At 47.2% G+C, this 15,491-nt stretch overlaps 1 protein-coding gene across 5 annotated transcripts in view; it reads left to right on the plus strand.

The window, feature by feature from the left end:
* The window catches only part of TANC1 (tetratricopeptide repeat, ankyrin repeat and coiled-coil containing 1), a 245,508-nt gene that overhangs the window by 196,685 nt on the left and 33,332 nt on the right, over positions 1 to 15,491 (plus strand). For all 5 annotated transcript variants that reach the window (XM_018063379.1, XM_018063386.1, XM_018063384.1 and 2 more), the window contains 4 exons: positions 852 to 1,018; positions 2,693 to 3,300; positions 7,151 to 7,259; positions 8,528 to 8,650. In XM_018063379.1, the coding sequence (XP_017918868.1) occupies positions 852 to 1,018; positions 2,693 to 3,300; positions 7,151 to 7,259; positions 8,528 to 8,650 (1,007 nt within the window). The remainder of the gene's footprint in view (positions 1 to 851; positions 1,019 to 2,692; positions 3,301 to 7,150; positions 7,260 to 8,527; positions 8,651 to 15,491) is intronic.

Below are 15,491 nucleotides of genomic sequence, written 5' to 3' on the forward strand. Positions count from 1 at the left end.
CTCAAGTACTCTTGCTTAGAGAATCCGGTGGACAGAGGAGCCTGGCGGGCTATAGTCTATAGGGTCACAAAGAGTCGGACATAACTGAACAGACACACTTTCACTTGAAGCTAAGTCATTTCTTGAAGCGGCCATTTGGGTTTTTTTGCCCTTGACCGTCTCAGAGGGGCATTAGTGATATTCTGAGCCTTTGTCTATTCATCCTTCCTGCCCCTTGCTCCTTACGTTTTGAGCTAGTCTACCTGTCTCCATAGCACTTCTGCCATTTGGTGCCAGGGACAGGGGAGTGAAACAGATACTCCATCACTGCTCCTCATCGCCAGGCAGGAAGCTGGCACCAGTGAGTAGAAAGCTAGGTTCAGGCTTGGAGGTTTCTGTGTAGCAGAGTTCTCGCCTCCACTGGCTATGTGCCTTCGGTGGGATGCTCTGACCTTCCAGGGTCAGCTTACTCTCCCAGAATCCATCAAGGGAGCTCTGTGGGGTAGGGTGGGGGGCAGGACCTAGAATCTTTTGCAGGTTTGATCTCAGTGTGTGCTGGCTCTCTTTGCTGTCACTCACCCCAGTGACAGGAGTTCTTGAAGAGCTAACTGTGGGTGAGATCCTGCTAATGCATGTGATGCCGTATGTTTCTGAAAACTGTTTGGTGGGAATTGATCTTTGTTTGGCTCTGCACTCTGGTTTTCATTACAAATTTAATAGAAAATATGCTTCTGTGAAACCACTTATTCTGCCATATGTAAACCTTTTTAGTTTTCCATAACACTTTAAATTGTGCATTAAAATACACTGGGTGGTGCTATCTTATAGAAATATATAATTTCTTAATTAAAAAAAATCATTTTATCTTTTAGAGCAGAAAATTCCTGAAGAAGAATACATTATTTTGATAGATGGCTTAAATGAAGCTGAGTTTCATAAACCTGATTATGGAGATACGCTTTCTTCGTTTATTACCAAGATTATTTCAAAATTCCCTGCTTGGTTGAAGTTGATTGTGACTGTAAGAGCCAATTTCCAGGTAAGAAAAAGAATTCTCAAAATCTCTTTCCAAGACCCTATGCCCCAATTTTGCAATTTTTCTAATTATAATTTTAGGTTAACATTAACAACTTAAACTGTTGTAAATCATTTTGCTGCTGAATTGAAAGGTGTATTAGAACTTTGAAATATTACTGTACAGACCCCTAAACAGGCAAAGCTCTAACTTTTTTACCCCCAAGGCACATTTATCAAGGTGTCAGGTAAGTTCCCTAATTTCGTTAAGCTATACTGGTGCTTCCAAAATGGAAGTGTCTCGCCCCAGTTCAGCGCAACTCAGTTTGGGGGGCTGTTGTAGGTGCCTGGCCAATAAGTCTACTAGGATTTCAAGTTATTCTTGCCGGCAGTTATTTGTATGGGTTTGCAGTGAATTTTTTTTTTTTTTTCAATGAAGAGAGAAGGGAGAGATAAAGGAGGAAGATTTTGAAAGCCAATTCTGAAAAAAGATCCAGTTTTTCCTAAAACTTAAACATGAGATAACACTGGCAGCAAAATGAAGAGTGTATGTGTTTTTCTCTTCCTCATCTGTCCCCTCGTTTGAACTCTGTAATTATATCTTAACAGCCATTGACTCCTTGCATCTGCCCCTATCCATTTTTAGTAATGATGCAAGACATGGATTTTTATTTTTTTTCCCTTTTTGGGTGATATTTATTTTAAAATAGCATTTGGGTTCTTCTTTTCCTCTTTAAAAGCAGAACTGGACCTCATTTGCACTTGGTGTTTGTTTTTGTAGACCTTTGATTGATACACTTTTCCGTCACTTTTCACACAGTGAGCAGAGTGTGGCAGTCAGCAGCACGGGGGCAGGAATCCTGTGTTCTGCGTTCGAGCTGTGTTGAGTTTTCAGAGGCTCAGTTAGCATCCATGTACAGTGGGGTGATAGTCCTCAGCCTGCCTCCTGCAGCTGTCACATTCAGTGAGGACATGTTACAGAAATGATGGTGGGATGTTTAAACCAAAAAAAAAGAAAATTCACCTCTACTGTTAAGTGTCACCTGTGGGATGGCAAAGGGATGGGGTGTCTGGAACTGGTAATGTCCTGTGAGTGCCTGCTGGTCCCGCAGGTATATTTGGCTTTGAGAAAGTGAATGACACCATGCAGTTAGGATTTGTGCACCTCTGTGGGCCATATGCAAGTCTGACAGCTTCATGACAGCAGTCCCCGGGGCCCAGCCTGGGGGCAGTTTCTGTGACCTGGCTGGGAGTCTTGACGCACAGTGAAGAATGCCTCTGATCTCAGTGTCTGGCCGTGGCCTTAGAGGCAGAGTGGTGGTTGGTGTCTGTCCTTGTATCACCAGTTGCACAGTGTAAAGATTGTGGGTATCAGGTCACCTGAGGGTCTCAGTGCCCCATTGCTGATGCAGCCAGGTTGTCACTGTCAGCTCAAGGCTCTTCCATCTCACTTGGCTCCACATCCTCGGATAAGGGCCTCAGGAAAGCCTTTTCTGATTTAATCTCACATCAGGCATTTCTTTCACATAAGCTTTTTATCTTCAATTTATCCTATTACATGTTTTATGATAAAACAATGAGTCCCTGTAATCCATGAAAATCCTCCTTGAAAGAAAACTCGGGGATCTGGTTTGAAGTGCAGCTGACATGAAAAGGAAATCTCCGTGGAGTGACACTGTGGGGCCCTGTTCCTTTGCAGGAAATCGTCAGCGAGCTGCCATTTGTCAAGCTGTCCTTGGATGACTTTCCGGACAATAAGGACATCCACAGCGACCTGCACGCCTACGTCCAGCACAGGGTCCACAGCAGCCAGGACATCCTCAGCAACATCTCACTGAACGGCAAAGCCGATGCTGCACTCATCGGCAAAGTCAGCAGCCACCTGGTTCTGCGGAGCCTCGGCTCCTACCTGTACCTCAAGCTCACCTTGGACCTCTTCCAAAGGGGACACCTGGTCATCAAGAGCGCCAGCTACAAGGTGGTGCCTGTGTCTCTGTCTGAGCTCTACCTGCTGCAGTGCAACATGAAGTTCATGACCCAGTCTGCTTTCGAGAGAGCACTTCCCATTTTAAACGTGGCCCTGGCGTCCCTCCACCCCATGACGGATGAGCAGATCTTCCAGGCGATCAACGCCGGCCACGTCCAAGGGGAGCAGGGCTGGGAGGACTTCCAGCAGAGGATGGATGCCCTCTCCTGCTTCCTCATCAAGCGGCGAGACAAAACCCGCATGTTCTGCCACCCATCCTTCAGGGAGTGGCTCGTGTGGAGAGCAGATGGGGAGAACACAGCCTTCCTGTGTGAGCCCAGGTATGACGGGCCACTTACCCAGCAGCTCTGTGCAGGAAGCCTTATGCCTGGCTGGTGAAGGGATCACAAACACGATTCATGTTCTTTTGCAGAAAGACAACACAGCATGAATGATACAGTGAAAGTTGCTCAGTCCTGTCCAGCTCTTTGTGACCATATAGACTGTAGCCCACCAGGCTTCTCTGTCCATGGGACTCTCCAGGCAAGAATACTGGAGTGGGTTGCCAATCCCTTCTCCAGGGGATCTTCCTGACCCAGGGCTTAAACCTGAGTCTCCTGAGTTGCAGGCAGATTCTTTACTGCCTGAACCACCAGGGAAGCCCTCAAACAAAAACTTCCTTTTTTTTTTTTAAATTTTTTTAACTTTTTATTTTGTATTGGGGTATAGTCAGTTAACCAGCTTCTTATGTGGTGCTATTGGTAAAGAATCTGCCTGCCAATGCAGGAGACATGGGTTCAATCCCTGGGCTGGGAAGGTCCCCTGGAGAAGGGAATTAACTCACTGCAGTATTCTTACCTGGAGAATTCCATGGACAGAGGAGTCTGGCAGGCTACAGTCTATGGGGTCATAAAGAGTCAAACACAACTGAGCACATAACTGATTAATAGTGTTGTGGTCATTTCAGGTGAACAGTGGAGGGACCCAGCCTTATATATACATGTATCCATTCTCCCCAAACCTCCCTCCCCTTCAGGCTGCCACATCAGGTTGAGTAGAGTTCCATGTGAAAGCTTCCTTCCTTTAATTGCTAGTATTGTAGGACTCCTCAGTGTATCTGGATGAAGGAGAAGCTGATGGTGCCCGGGCGTTGTTTCTTTGTGATTCTCCTCTAGGTCCCCGTCCCCTCTCTCAGGGACACGTGCAGGAGAGTGTGGGACCAGCTGTAGGGAACAGCTGGCTTCCCTCAAGCCTGTACATGGCTCCGTTCCTTTGCGGGCGTGGGAATCTGCAGACTGTTTCTCAATGCCGTTCTGCCACCTCTTAAGCTTGTGGTGTCTCATCCCGGGGATCTGATGCATCTGTGGCCCCAGAGGGGAGCGCAACCATCACTTGCGGCCACCTCATTTTGTACTTGTGTCCTGCAGGAATAGCAGATTGGGATTTGGGGTTGGGAGGAATCGGGTTCAGAGTTCAGGTGCCTCATTTGCGGTGGGGCAGCTGCGTCTGAGGAGTCAGAGGTCCACTGAGCTCATGGGGTTGGTGGTGGGGTTCCAAGGCAGGTGGGGTCTAGCAGTTGGAAGAGAGGTTGGAGTTGAAGCTCTGGCACCGTTGATGGAGAGGCAGTGGTGGGACATGGTGAGGAAGTGCAGTTGGGGGGAGGGAGTGTTGGACTTCTGGGACAGGGAGAAGGATTTCCGGGAAGGAGGGGAAGAAAGTAGGTGCTGGTGAGAAGTGAAGGAAGCTGAGGGTTCAGAGGAAGCCACTGGCATTTCGTTGCGGGAGGAGGGTCCTAGATCTCCTGGAGATTCCTTCCACTGGGTTGTGAGGAGTGAAAGAGGAGAGCCAGCATCCTGGCCTGGAAAGTAAAAGGGTGGAGAGGTTTGGGGTTTAGGGTGGGGAAGAGTTTTGGTTTATGTTTTAAACAACACAAGGGATTGGGATGTTGGAAGCATCCTTGAGACAGCAGGTTCATGGAAACACAATCCGTGAAGGGGGAGAAATTGGAAACTCGAGGGAATGGGGTCAGCGAGTCTCCTCTTTGCCTCCACAGCATCCATTCAGGCCACTACTCTAGCTTGATTTTTGTCTCGTTTATGTGTCTCCAGTCCAGTTGCTGAGAGCTCCTCAGGGCAAGGACCTCACATTGTTCCCCAGGAGATCCCTAGTATCAAACAAGGTGCTGGTTCTAGGGGGATGTTAATGCACAAATGATTGGATGAGTCGGGTTATGCTGAGGACGAGCACAGGGGCTCATATTACATAGAGTGTGGTCACACTCTACTCGGTCATCACCTATTTGGGCCCATCATTTTTACCTGTACAGGCCTGTTTCCCCCAAGCACACCAATTTGGAATCACGATACCTCATGATTCACAGGGTCAAACAGGTTCAGAAACTAACTTAGTTACTCTTTCTGCATTGGGCATGTGGTAAAAAGCTGGATATGTGTAAGCTTTGGAAAATGGACAGTAAGTGTGGGTAGACTTGGAAGGAGGCATGTGATCTTAGGACCAGGAAGGAAGGATGTAAAGGTATATTCAGTGTGGAGGAGCTCGGGTACCCAGTGACTGCGTGGTGAATTGTTTCCTCAGAGAGGTGGGAAGCCATGCGCTTAGCTGAGCGCACCGGACACTTTGGGCCAACCACTGAAGGGTGGGTGGTCATCACCCACCAGGGCCAGCCAACCACAGCACCTAGCAGGTTTTGTGGTGGTCGCAGCTCGCATCGCCACAGAGCTGGCAGACTGGGAGACTGAGGGTGGCTGAGCCCATTGTGGGGAGACTGGCCCTGATCAGAGTCAGATGGGACTAGCCCATTGATGTGGGCCAGGGAGGGCATGGCGCACTGGGAGACGGCAGAAAGTGGTTTCCGTGGGGGCAGGGGAGGTTCTCCTGTGAGAAGGGGAGCCGAAGCGTGAGGTCTGGGAGGGAGTGTGTGCAAAGGAGCACAGGGCATGTGCTCCAGACCCTTACAAGACGGCAAGTGGGAGACTCAGGCAGTGGGGGCTTATGTATCACACCTTCTCCTGTAGGACGAAAAACAAGTCTTGTGGTTTCCACCTGCCCTGGTTTCCTCATCTGTAATATGATGTATAATTGAGAAACAGGCAAGCATCTGGATAGAATAATGTGATTTAAATGATGCATGCTTTTAATCCTCTAGATCAGCAACGACTAGAAAACACATTTAGAAGAATGCTTCTCTTTTTCACAGTGTTTATCTTTTTCTCTACAACTAGCTGCTTTTTCTCAGCAGAACAAAATTTCACAGGTGTCAGGTTAATAGAAATGAAAATGATTCACCTCACACAGCAGTCACTACTGCTGGAGTAAGCAGCCCTTAGCATGTTTTCCAAACAAACTGGCCTAGATGAAGGCATGGAGTCCCTGGGAGACAGAATAAGTTCTACAGACATGAAGGGGAAAGTGGGTATGGTGGCTGCTTCATGAGAGGGCTAGTAGGGGGATTAATTGGTGGCATCAGTTGAATGTCCACCCTGTGCCCAGACATGGCAAACACACTGATACAGCTTAGCTTTCTTACCCCTACAAGGAGCTGTGTTCCTTTCGAGCCTAAAATGCTAGTTGTTTTCTGGTCATGAGCTATTTCTGCATGCAGCCTGGGTTTGCTTTCCCTCCCATGGTAAGGTCTTGTCCTTTGGGCCAGGGCTACCCTCAGTGGTGATTGTACTGGCAGGAGGCCTAGGGTCAGGTCCGGTATGGTTCTGCTCCATCTGTCCATTCGCACATATCTGTCCTTCATCTGTCCATCCATCCAAGAAATGCATATGTGGGTTCTTACTGGGTCTTGGGCATTCGCTAGGTATTGTGACCAAGCTGTGACTTAGACAAGACCCTTAGTCTCATGGAGTTTGTGTTTTTGTGAAAGACTTAAATTACAAGAGAGTGATGGCCAGTGGACACAGAGTGGGTAGTTCCACAAAGACTTGCCCTGTCCTGGGGCTTCTCTCTGAGTCACTCCACAGAGATAGGGAGTCCCGAGAAAATGACTTAAGGAGTCAACAGCGCTGGCATCCTCTGTAAAGCAGCAGCTTTCCACCCATCTCATACAGTGATGCTGAGACGCCACGAGGAGAGTTCAGGGTCGTTCGGTGATGTTCACCCCAAGGGCCTGCAGGGAGGTGCCCTGAGGTCTTTGGTTACCAGCTTTTGTGTTTCTCGTCCTAGGAATGGGCACGCTCTGCTGGCGTTCATGTTTTCGCGACAGGAGGGCAAGCTGAACCGCCAGCAGACCATGGAGCTTGGCCATCACATCCTGAAGGCACACATTTTCAAGGTGAGCCCCACACCGCTGGAGGGAGGGTTTCATAGGTGCCACATTGAGGTTTTGGTTCTGGAGACAACTTTGTGAGCCCCATTCCAAACACAACCCCTGCCTAAAAGTAACCATTGTTCTCACTTTTCCACCCTCTAAATCTCTTAAAGTTTCCGCTTCATTCATTCCCCTTTGTTTCCTTGTTAAATAGTTGTAGAAGAGGCTAAGTTATGTGACCTCTGCAGTTTTCTACCACCTGGATTTTCTGATTGTGTCCTTGTTTCTTGCGGCCTGGTTTAACTTGTTCCTTTTTCCTCTGGATTTTTTATTCTTTGGTAGTTATTTTGAGCAGTTTAATCAGGTTCAGGTTTGATTCCTCCCTTAGCACCCCCCCTGCATATCATAATTACTTTACACAGGTTAACCTTGTTCTACTGCGCTTTTGCTTTATTGTGCTTTGCAAATAATTGCATTTTTTCTTACAAATTGAAGGTTTGTGCCACTCCTGCATTGAACTAGACTTTTGGCACCATTTTTTCCAATAGCATTTGCTTACTTCATGTCTCTGTGTCATATTTTGGAAAGTTCTTGCAATATTTCAGACTTCTTCATTGTTACTTCTTATGGTTTTCTGTGATCAGCAATCTTTGATGTTACTAGTACAACTTATTGAAGTCTCAGATGATCGTTGGCATTTTTTAGCAATAAAATATTTTTAAATTAAGGTATGTATTAATACATTTTTTTAGACAATGCTATTGCACACTGAATAGACTACAGTATAGTGTAAACATAAAGCTTTCAAGTGCACCAGGAAACCAGAAAAACTGCATGACTCACGTTGTTGCTGTGGTCTGGAACCAAACCTGCAATATCTTTGAGGTCTGCTCGTTAGAGTTAAAATGCTGTGTAAGTCTGTATGAGGTTTCTGGGGTCAGGACACCTCGTGTGCTTGGTGGGAGGCCATCAGCCATGACTGGTCTCTTCCTTCGTTAGGGACTATAAATGGTGATATTCTAACATTTATGCTTCCTTTAATTGATTAGAGAACCTCTATAAAGAGAAACTTCCCTCTCAACTGCCATCCTTTCCGCCAGGCGGACAGTTAATGTAGCAAAGGCAGGCTGGTTCCTTGACCCTTGGTTTTAGGATGGGAATGCTTACAGGTCCGAGCCTTTTCTGTGCACACAGCCTTTGCCTCGTGTTCAGCGGGGACGTTCACCTGCTTCAGACCCACGCTGCGTGTGGAGAGGAGATGTTGAAGCTGATTTGCTGCTGTTTTTTCCCAGGGCCTCAGCAAGAAGATGGGAATCTCTTCAAGCCACCTCCAGGCCCTGTGGATCGGGTACAGCACTGAGGGGCTGTCCGCGGCCCTGGCCTCTCTCAGGAATCTCTACACTCCCAATGTGAAGGTGAGCCGCCCTCTGCCCTGGGAGCCAGAGCCCCCTGCCTGACCACTGTTGCATCAACGGTCCTGCTCCCCCCTGCCCTGGGTTGTGGGCAGAGAAGGCTGGGACGCTTCTAAAGAGGCAGTTTCCTGGTGTGAAGCACACTGACAGGACTGCTCTGTTGCCGGTTCTCTTCCACAAGTCTGGCTTTTGCTGAGGCAGCAAGATGTGGGTGGTCAGGGGCTGCTCTGTGAGCTCATGGTGACTGTTTCAGAGTAGGTGAGATAAGGGAAACAGTTCACAAAGGAAAGCAAAGGTCAGAGGGGAATTTCCAGGGAAAATGGCCTTTTAAAGCATCCTAGCTTCCAGTGCGGACTATCTCTTTATGGTTCATAGAAAATTAAGCCCTGATGAGTGACAAAGGGATGGTCACTTTAAAGAGGAAAACTTTATTAAAGATTTTGTACACACATGTATTTATGACCATGGAAAGTGTATCAGGGTCTGCCTGCTGCTGAACCAAGGGCTTCCTCACTCCCCATCAGTGGTTATCACTTCACAGTATTGTGCTGAGCTTTTCAGAGTAGATTTTCCCTCCTCCATTAATGTAGTCTAAGAATCTAAAGCACACAGAGGCCAAGTATCTGCTTAAGGCAGCAAAGAGGGCTTAACTCCCATGGAGTGTGGGAACTACTGACTTAACATTATAGCTGTTTATAACCATCTTCCCCAGTGCAAAGTAAGATGAGATCGTAACTGTCTTCACACTTAGATTTCTTACCTGCTTGATGTAGCTGCTAGACTCCAGGCCTTTCAGCCCCAGGCCCTGATGTTTTGGCTGCCTTCAAAAGCTCTGACATCGTTTCCCAGATAGCCAGGTTTTCCCCTTCAGTCACCTCTATGAAAAGTCATACCTGTTCTCTTGTTAGGAGCCCAAGGATGGCCTGACACTCTCACCAGGTGGTCAAGTGAAGCCCTAGAATTTTCCAGGAATCTTTTTCTTCTCCTCACTTTGGTTCATCAAACCCACATGCGCCAGAGATGGTGCCATGGAAGAGCCTTGTCCCCACACCTCTCCAGCCCCGGGGGAACCTCTGTGTCTCTTCTCCCCTACTGTTAGCATGCCCCACCCTCAGCACCCCACCTTGGACGTGTGTCTGGGGATCGAGGCCTTGCAGAGCACTGCCCCCTCTTCTCCCTTCCTGCTTTCCTGGTGTATAATGGTCCCTTGGATTTGTTCCAGGTCCTTCCACAGACACCTAAATCCAAGGATGCTCAAGTTCCATAAATAAGGGCAAGGTATTTGAATATAACCTACGCATATCCTCCCATATACTTTAGATCATCTCTGAGTGAGTGAGTGAAGTCGCTCAGTCGTGTCCGACTCTTTGCGACCCCATGAACTGTAGCTTATCAGGCTCCTCCGTCCATGGGATTTTCCAGGGCAAGAGTGCTGGAGTGGATTGCCATTTCCTTCTCCAGGGGATCTTCCCGACCCAGGAATTGAACCCGGGTCTCCCGCGTTGCGGGCAGAGGCTTTACCGTCTGAGCCACCAGGGAAGCCCTAGAGTGCTTCTAATATCTAATCTAATACAAAGACTATGTAAAGAGTTGCACACAGCAAATTCAAGTTTTGCTTTTTGGAACGTTATGGAAAGTTTTATTTTCAAATAGTTTTAGTCTGTGGTTGGTTGAATTCATAGATACAGAACCTACTGATACAGAGAGCAGGCTGTACTTCCTTATTTTTTTCTTCTCTTTTTTCAATGGAAGCATAGTTGATGTAGATTTTAGGTGAACAACCTAATGATGTGATACTTGTTTTTATAGCACAAAAGGTCTCGTTAACAAATATCACCACATGTGGTTATAAATTTTTTCTTAGAGTGAAAACTTAAGATCCACTGTCTTAGAAACTTTGAAAAAAACAATTATTATTGGCTTTGGTCCCGTGGGGTACATTACATCCCCCCTTGCTGATTTTGGTCCCGTGGGGTACATTACATCCCCCCTTGCTGGTTTTTAGAAGTGGAGAGTGTAACAGTGCTGACTAAGGAGCCTGGGTGTCAGGAGGGACCCAGCAGGGCTCTGACCCTGGGGCGGCTCGCCCACAGACCTACCGCCCAGTACAGAGCTTGGGTGTTGGTTAGAGAAAGGCCACCACCCGCCTGGTGGATTCAGACAAGGTTTTTGCAAATACAAAAGTGCAGGTGGACTCAGTGCTGTTAGGGTTCCAGTTTTGAGAGGCAAAGGGCTCATTGGATTTCGGCTGGGCTCACCCCTGGACAGGGCGCCTGGAAGCAGAGCAGCCCTGGAGAACTCCCAGGAACCCCTGTGTCCAACCTGCGCTCTGCAGAGGGGTGGGCTTGAGAGTTGTGTCCTGACTGAAGCTATGTGCAAGTTTCACGGGGTGAAGACAGGGAAGCTGCTTTTGTAATTAAGGAGCACTAGCTCTAAGCTGCTGCTTCTGGTCAAAAGGAGCACTTCCTTTCTAGATAGAGTTACTCTGAACATGCCAAGAACATATTTCACGTGATGAAGAAATTGTATTTCGAGTTTTTGTTTTACTTGTTATAGAAACTGGAACTGAGTTTACTGTAGTTGTTTCATCTCTTATTTCAGCTGAAAGTATATCTTTTGGCTTCTCCATGATTAATAAAATTCTGTAATGATGGTAAGGAACAAAGAAAGAAAAAGTAAAATGGAAGTATCTGTTTTCACTGTTTTAATGAATTAGGGCACAAAAGTTATTTTAATGTGGAGAAAAGTAAATGGGAAACGTCATACTCTGTTGAATATGAGTTTTTAAGACAATAAATTAAAAGGTACCGTGTAATAGTGTAATGAGCTTGACCCGCCTGGGATTATAAACTTTCCTCTTTAACATATTTGCAATTTTAAAAGTTATTCATCTTTACTTTGTTTTATAGAATTCAGTGTTGCCTACATCTGACATTATCCCCCCACATTGTGTAACTTAGTCACAGAATTTTAAGACTTTCTGTTATCCTTCTGTTTCTTTTGTCTTTTAAAAAAAGGTGGGGGGGAGTGATTTTTCACAGAATCTTGAACAAATTACAGTAATTTAAAATTATGCATGCAATTAAGGAATTTTTTTTCAGAGTATTAAATGTTGTCATACAGAAAAGGATGTCATTTTGAGCAATAATTGCAGTTTGCCACTTTGGTAAATTAAAGCTACTTGCTCCGGAGTAATTACTTGGTAGTTGAATTTTAATTTTGGTGGCATGCCCGTGATTTCTAACAATGTGATCTACCATAGCCAGGCCAGGCCTGAGCTCTGGCTGGCCCTCTGGGGTCCTTGCCACCAGGGCCCCCAGGCTTTAGACCAGTTGGTTGTTTTGCTCACATAGTCCCATTGGACTGGCTGCCAGCCACAGGCTTCCTAAGGCTGTGGGCTCGAGGGAATTAAGATTGTGATTCTTCTCACAGCTGGAGGCAGGGAGGGGAGGAGACAGGAGTTAGGTGTGGACCTTGGCCTAACTTCCCTGGCTGACAGGATACAGTTGTATTTTGCATAATTATTAGGAAACACGCATTTACACCAGTTGTACTGATGAAAACCTGCAGTGAGAAAACTGAGCCTTCTGCTTTACTACATGCTGGACAGTACCTCTTCTGTTCTTCATGATCACAGCATTTTACCTGCCACCCTACCCCCTTTTTCGTTTTCTTGCATTCATCCAATCCAGAGATGTGTATAGGTAATATTGCCGTTCCCAGTTGTTAAAGAGAGAGCTTCATGGTAGTACTGACCAGAAGATTTCCATGTAGTTGGGAAAAAATATGCAGAAAGAGCCGTTTTTCCCCTTCCCCGAATGCCAAGTAATCTCAGCCAGAGCTGCTGCTTCAGCAGCTGGACTGTGATACGATAGTAGTTAGTGTTGTGCCCAGGGCTCATCTCTGCCTTACCTGCTCTGAGCCTCAGTTTGCTCACCTGTGAAGTGAAGGTCACTAAAGAACCTGCATCGTAGAGTGAGGGGACACCTCACTGAGATGTTGAAGCTCTTGGGAGAAGACTTGGCATTTATTACATGGTCAAATGAGTTATTTTTAGTTGCTTTTCACCTTCTTTCTGGACACTGAGATTCTCCGGAAAGCACTTGAGAGCTTGTGAATGTGCCTGTTGGTGGTGGTGAAGGGGAGCTGCCCACAGGCTGTGATGGGCCCACACCTGCCCTCAGATAAGAGTGAGGTCTCCTTGCTGCCTGTGCAGATAAGCAGCCCTGGCATAGTGGGGGCAGGGGGCAAGCCCCCTGGGATCAGCCGGTTTCTGGGGCAGAGCGTCCTCCTGTGCCTTCTGAGGGTCAGAGACTGGGGCCCTTGTCTGTTTTAAAGATCTGTTCATCTTCCCTGGTTGCTCAGATGGTAAAGAATCTGCCTACAATACAGAATACCTGGTTTCGATCCCTGGGTTGGGAACATCCCCTGGAGCAGGAAATGGCAACCCACTCCAGTATTCTTGCCTGGAGATTCCCAGGAGCAGAGGAACCTGGCGGGCTACAGTCCACAGGGTCTCAGAGTTGGACGCGACTAAGAGACAAACACTTTCACTTTTTTTCCCCCCAAAGGTGATTATAACAATAACAATATTTATTCAGCACTTACAGGATGCTCAGGGCTGGGCTAAGTGCTTTGTGTGTGTGGCGTGTTCATTTTTAATCTTCACAACAACCCAAGGAAGCGAAACTGTTTTTATTTCCACCTTTCGGGTGAGGGTAGTGATAGGTGCCCAGATCCCACAGCGGGAAGAGTGCCTGGCACAGAACAAGCCCACGCTCCCTCCACAGGTGCGCTCCTCACCTGGTGCGTTTACAGCCGTGGCTGCCAGCTGCAACCACCTGGGAGCCCCGGGCCCCAGCCTAGTCAGAATCTCCAAGGGTGGGGCTGGTGCTTTGGAAACTTGCAAGCTCCCTGTGGTTTCAAGGAGCAGCAGAGTTAAGAAGCATGGGTTTGGAGAAGATCACAGATTGCTTAGGGGGATAAGTGGTAAAAATACCCACAGCATCGCACCAACAAAGGAAATGTTTTTCCCAAGAAGCAAATAGAGAATTGATGACAAATACCTTTAGGAAAGTTCTGCCTCTGTGCACAGACCTTCCAGAAGACTTTTCTTATATAGTATTATATAAGACATTACTGAAGCAACACCTTCCAATGTTCTTACAAGAGAGTTTCTGTCCAGTAGAATGGGGTGGTGTACTGTCATTTCGTTAGAGAGCACCTGAATCACAGAGAGGTTGAGTAATTTTCTGAAAATCACACAGCAAGTTAGTTAAGAGGCTGATTGAGAACTCAGACTGTTTAATTCATCATCTTTTTCTTTTAGGCTCATGAATTTCAAGAGGGGATGGGATTGATGGGAGAGGGGAGAGAGAGGGTAACTGGCGATCAAAGTCACCCTGTGAATTTACAAGCAGTTTCTGCCTGTCCTTTGGTGTCCAGAGTCCAGTGTGCCCAGTGGTGATGTTATGTGTGTGTGTGTTTTAAGTCTTTTTTACTTCTGTGATGTTGGTAAATGATGCCCCTGCTTTAATCTTTTCTAATATTTACTCGTCTGTCTGTTTTGGCTGCGTCGGATCTCGGTTGCGGCGGCCTGCAGCTCTTCGTTGTGGCATGCAGGCTTCTCTCTAGTTGGGATGCACGGGCTTAGTAGTGGCAGCTGGGCTTAGTTCCCCCCGGGCTCACAGGATCTTAGTTCTTCGACCAGAGATCGAACTCAGTCCCCTGCATTGGAAGATGGATTCTTAACCGTTAGGCCAGCAGGGAAGTCCCTGATGTGTGCGTTTTGAAAATTTTGAAAAGCTGTTCGAGTTCTGCTGTGTATTGCTCTCGCCTGAGAACTCATTTCTTGGGCCTCAATAAAATCCCTACTGTGCCAGCAGCATTGTCGTATTCCTGCCACACTGTTGGCGGTTACTCAGAGGGAAGTCATTTTCTCAAAAACCCTGACTTTTGTTGGGCACTTACCCTTTTGAAATGCTTTAAAGTCCTGCTTGAGTCTGGTGCTGTTTTTAGGAGCAAACCGATATAGGGCTCTAGAGCAAGCTCAGTGGGGATGGGTTTGCCCGAGGTTGTGTCCCGTGTCACTGTGGGGACAGGGACACCTCTCCTGATTTCTCTTCTCTGTATTTTCTGCCCTTCTGTCCACATGTGCTGGTTGGCAGCTGGGGGCTGGGTTGGTGTTGACCTGGTGAGGTTGGAGGATGGTTCCCTTGTGACTCTGTGAATGATGAGGTGGGTCTAGTTGCTTGGGCACAAGTGTGCTTGCTTTTTTGGGGGGGAAGTATTGTTGATTTACACAGTTGTGTTAGTTTCAGATGCACAGCAAAGTGGTTCAGTCTACACACACACACACACACTCTCTCACACACTCTCTCTCTCTCTCTCTCTCTTCTTTAGATTCTTCTCCCTTACAGGTTGTTACAAAGTATCGAGTATAGTTCCCTGTGCTGCGCGGTAAAGGTCCTGTTGTTGCTCTTTTATGTATAGCAATGTGTATCTGCTATCCCCAGATTCCTAATTTATCTCCCCTCCCCCCACTTTAAGAGGTCCTTCCTTAATTATAAGCGTTGGTCCTAATAGTGGTAAGGAACTGACTTGTGGGCCATCCTCACCCATAGAGGGGCTTTGTTCACTGCTCTTATCTGTGAACTTCTGTGTCTTAGAACCAGTGTCTTGTGCCGTAGGCCAGATGGGAAATGGAGCGTGCCGAGTAGATGATGGTGTTCAGGGCTGGTGTGTGTGGATGATGTGGGGGTGTGTGCATAGGGGAGGGCAGGGAGCATTCTGTGTAGACCGGGGGGACTGCTCCCGGGGGTCCTGGCGTTGAAGCAGGCACTCA

This window comes from Capra hircus, chromosome 2, assembly GCF_001704415.2.
Source record: "Capra hircus breed San Clemente chromosome 2, ASM170441v1, whole genome shotgun sequence".
Lineage (NCBI taxonomy): Eukaryota > Metazoa > Chordata > Mammalia > Artiodactyla > Bovidae > Capra > Capra hircus.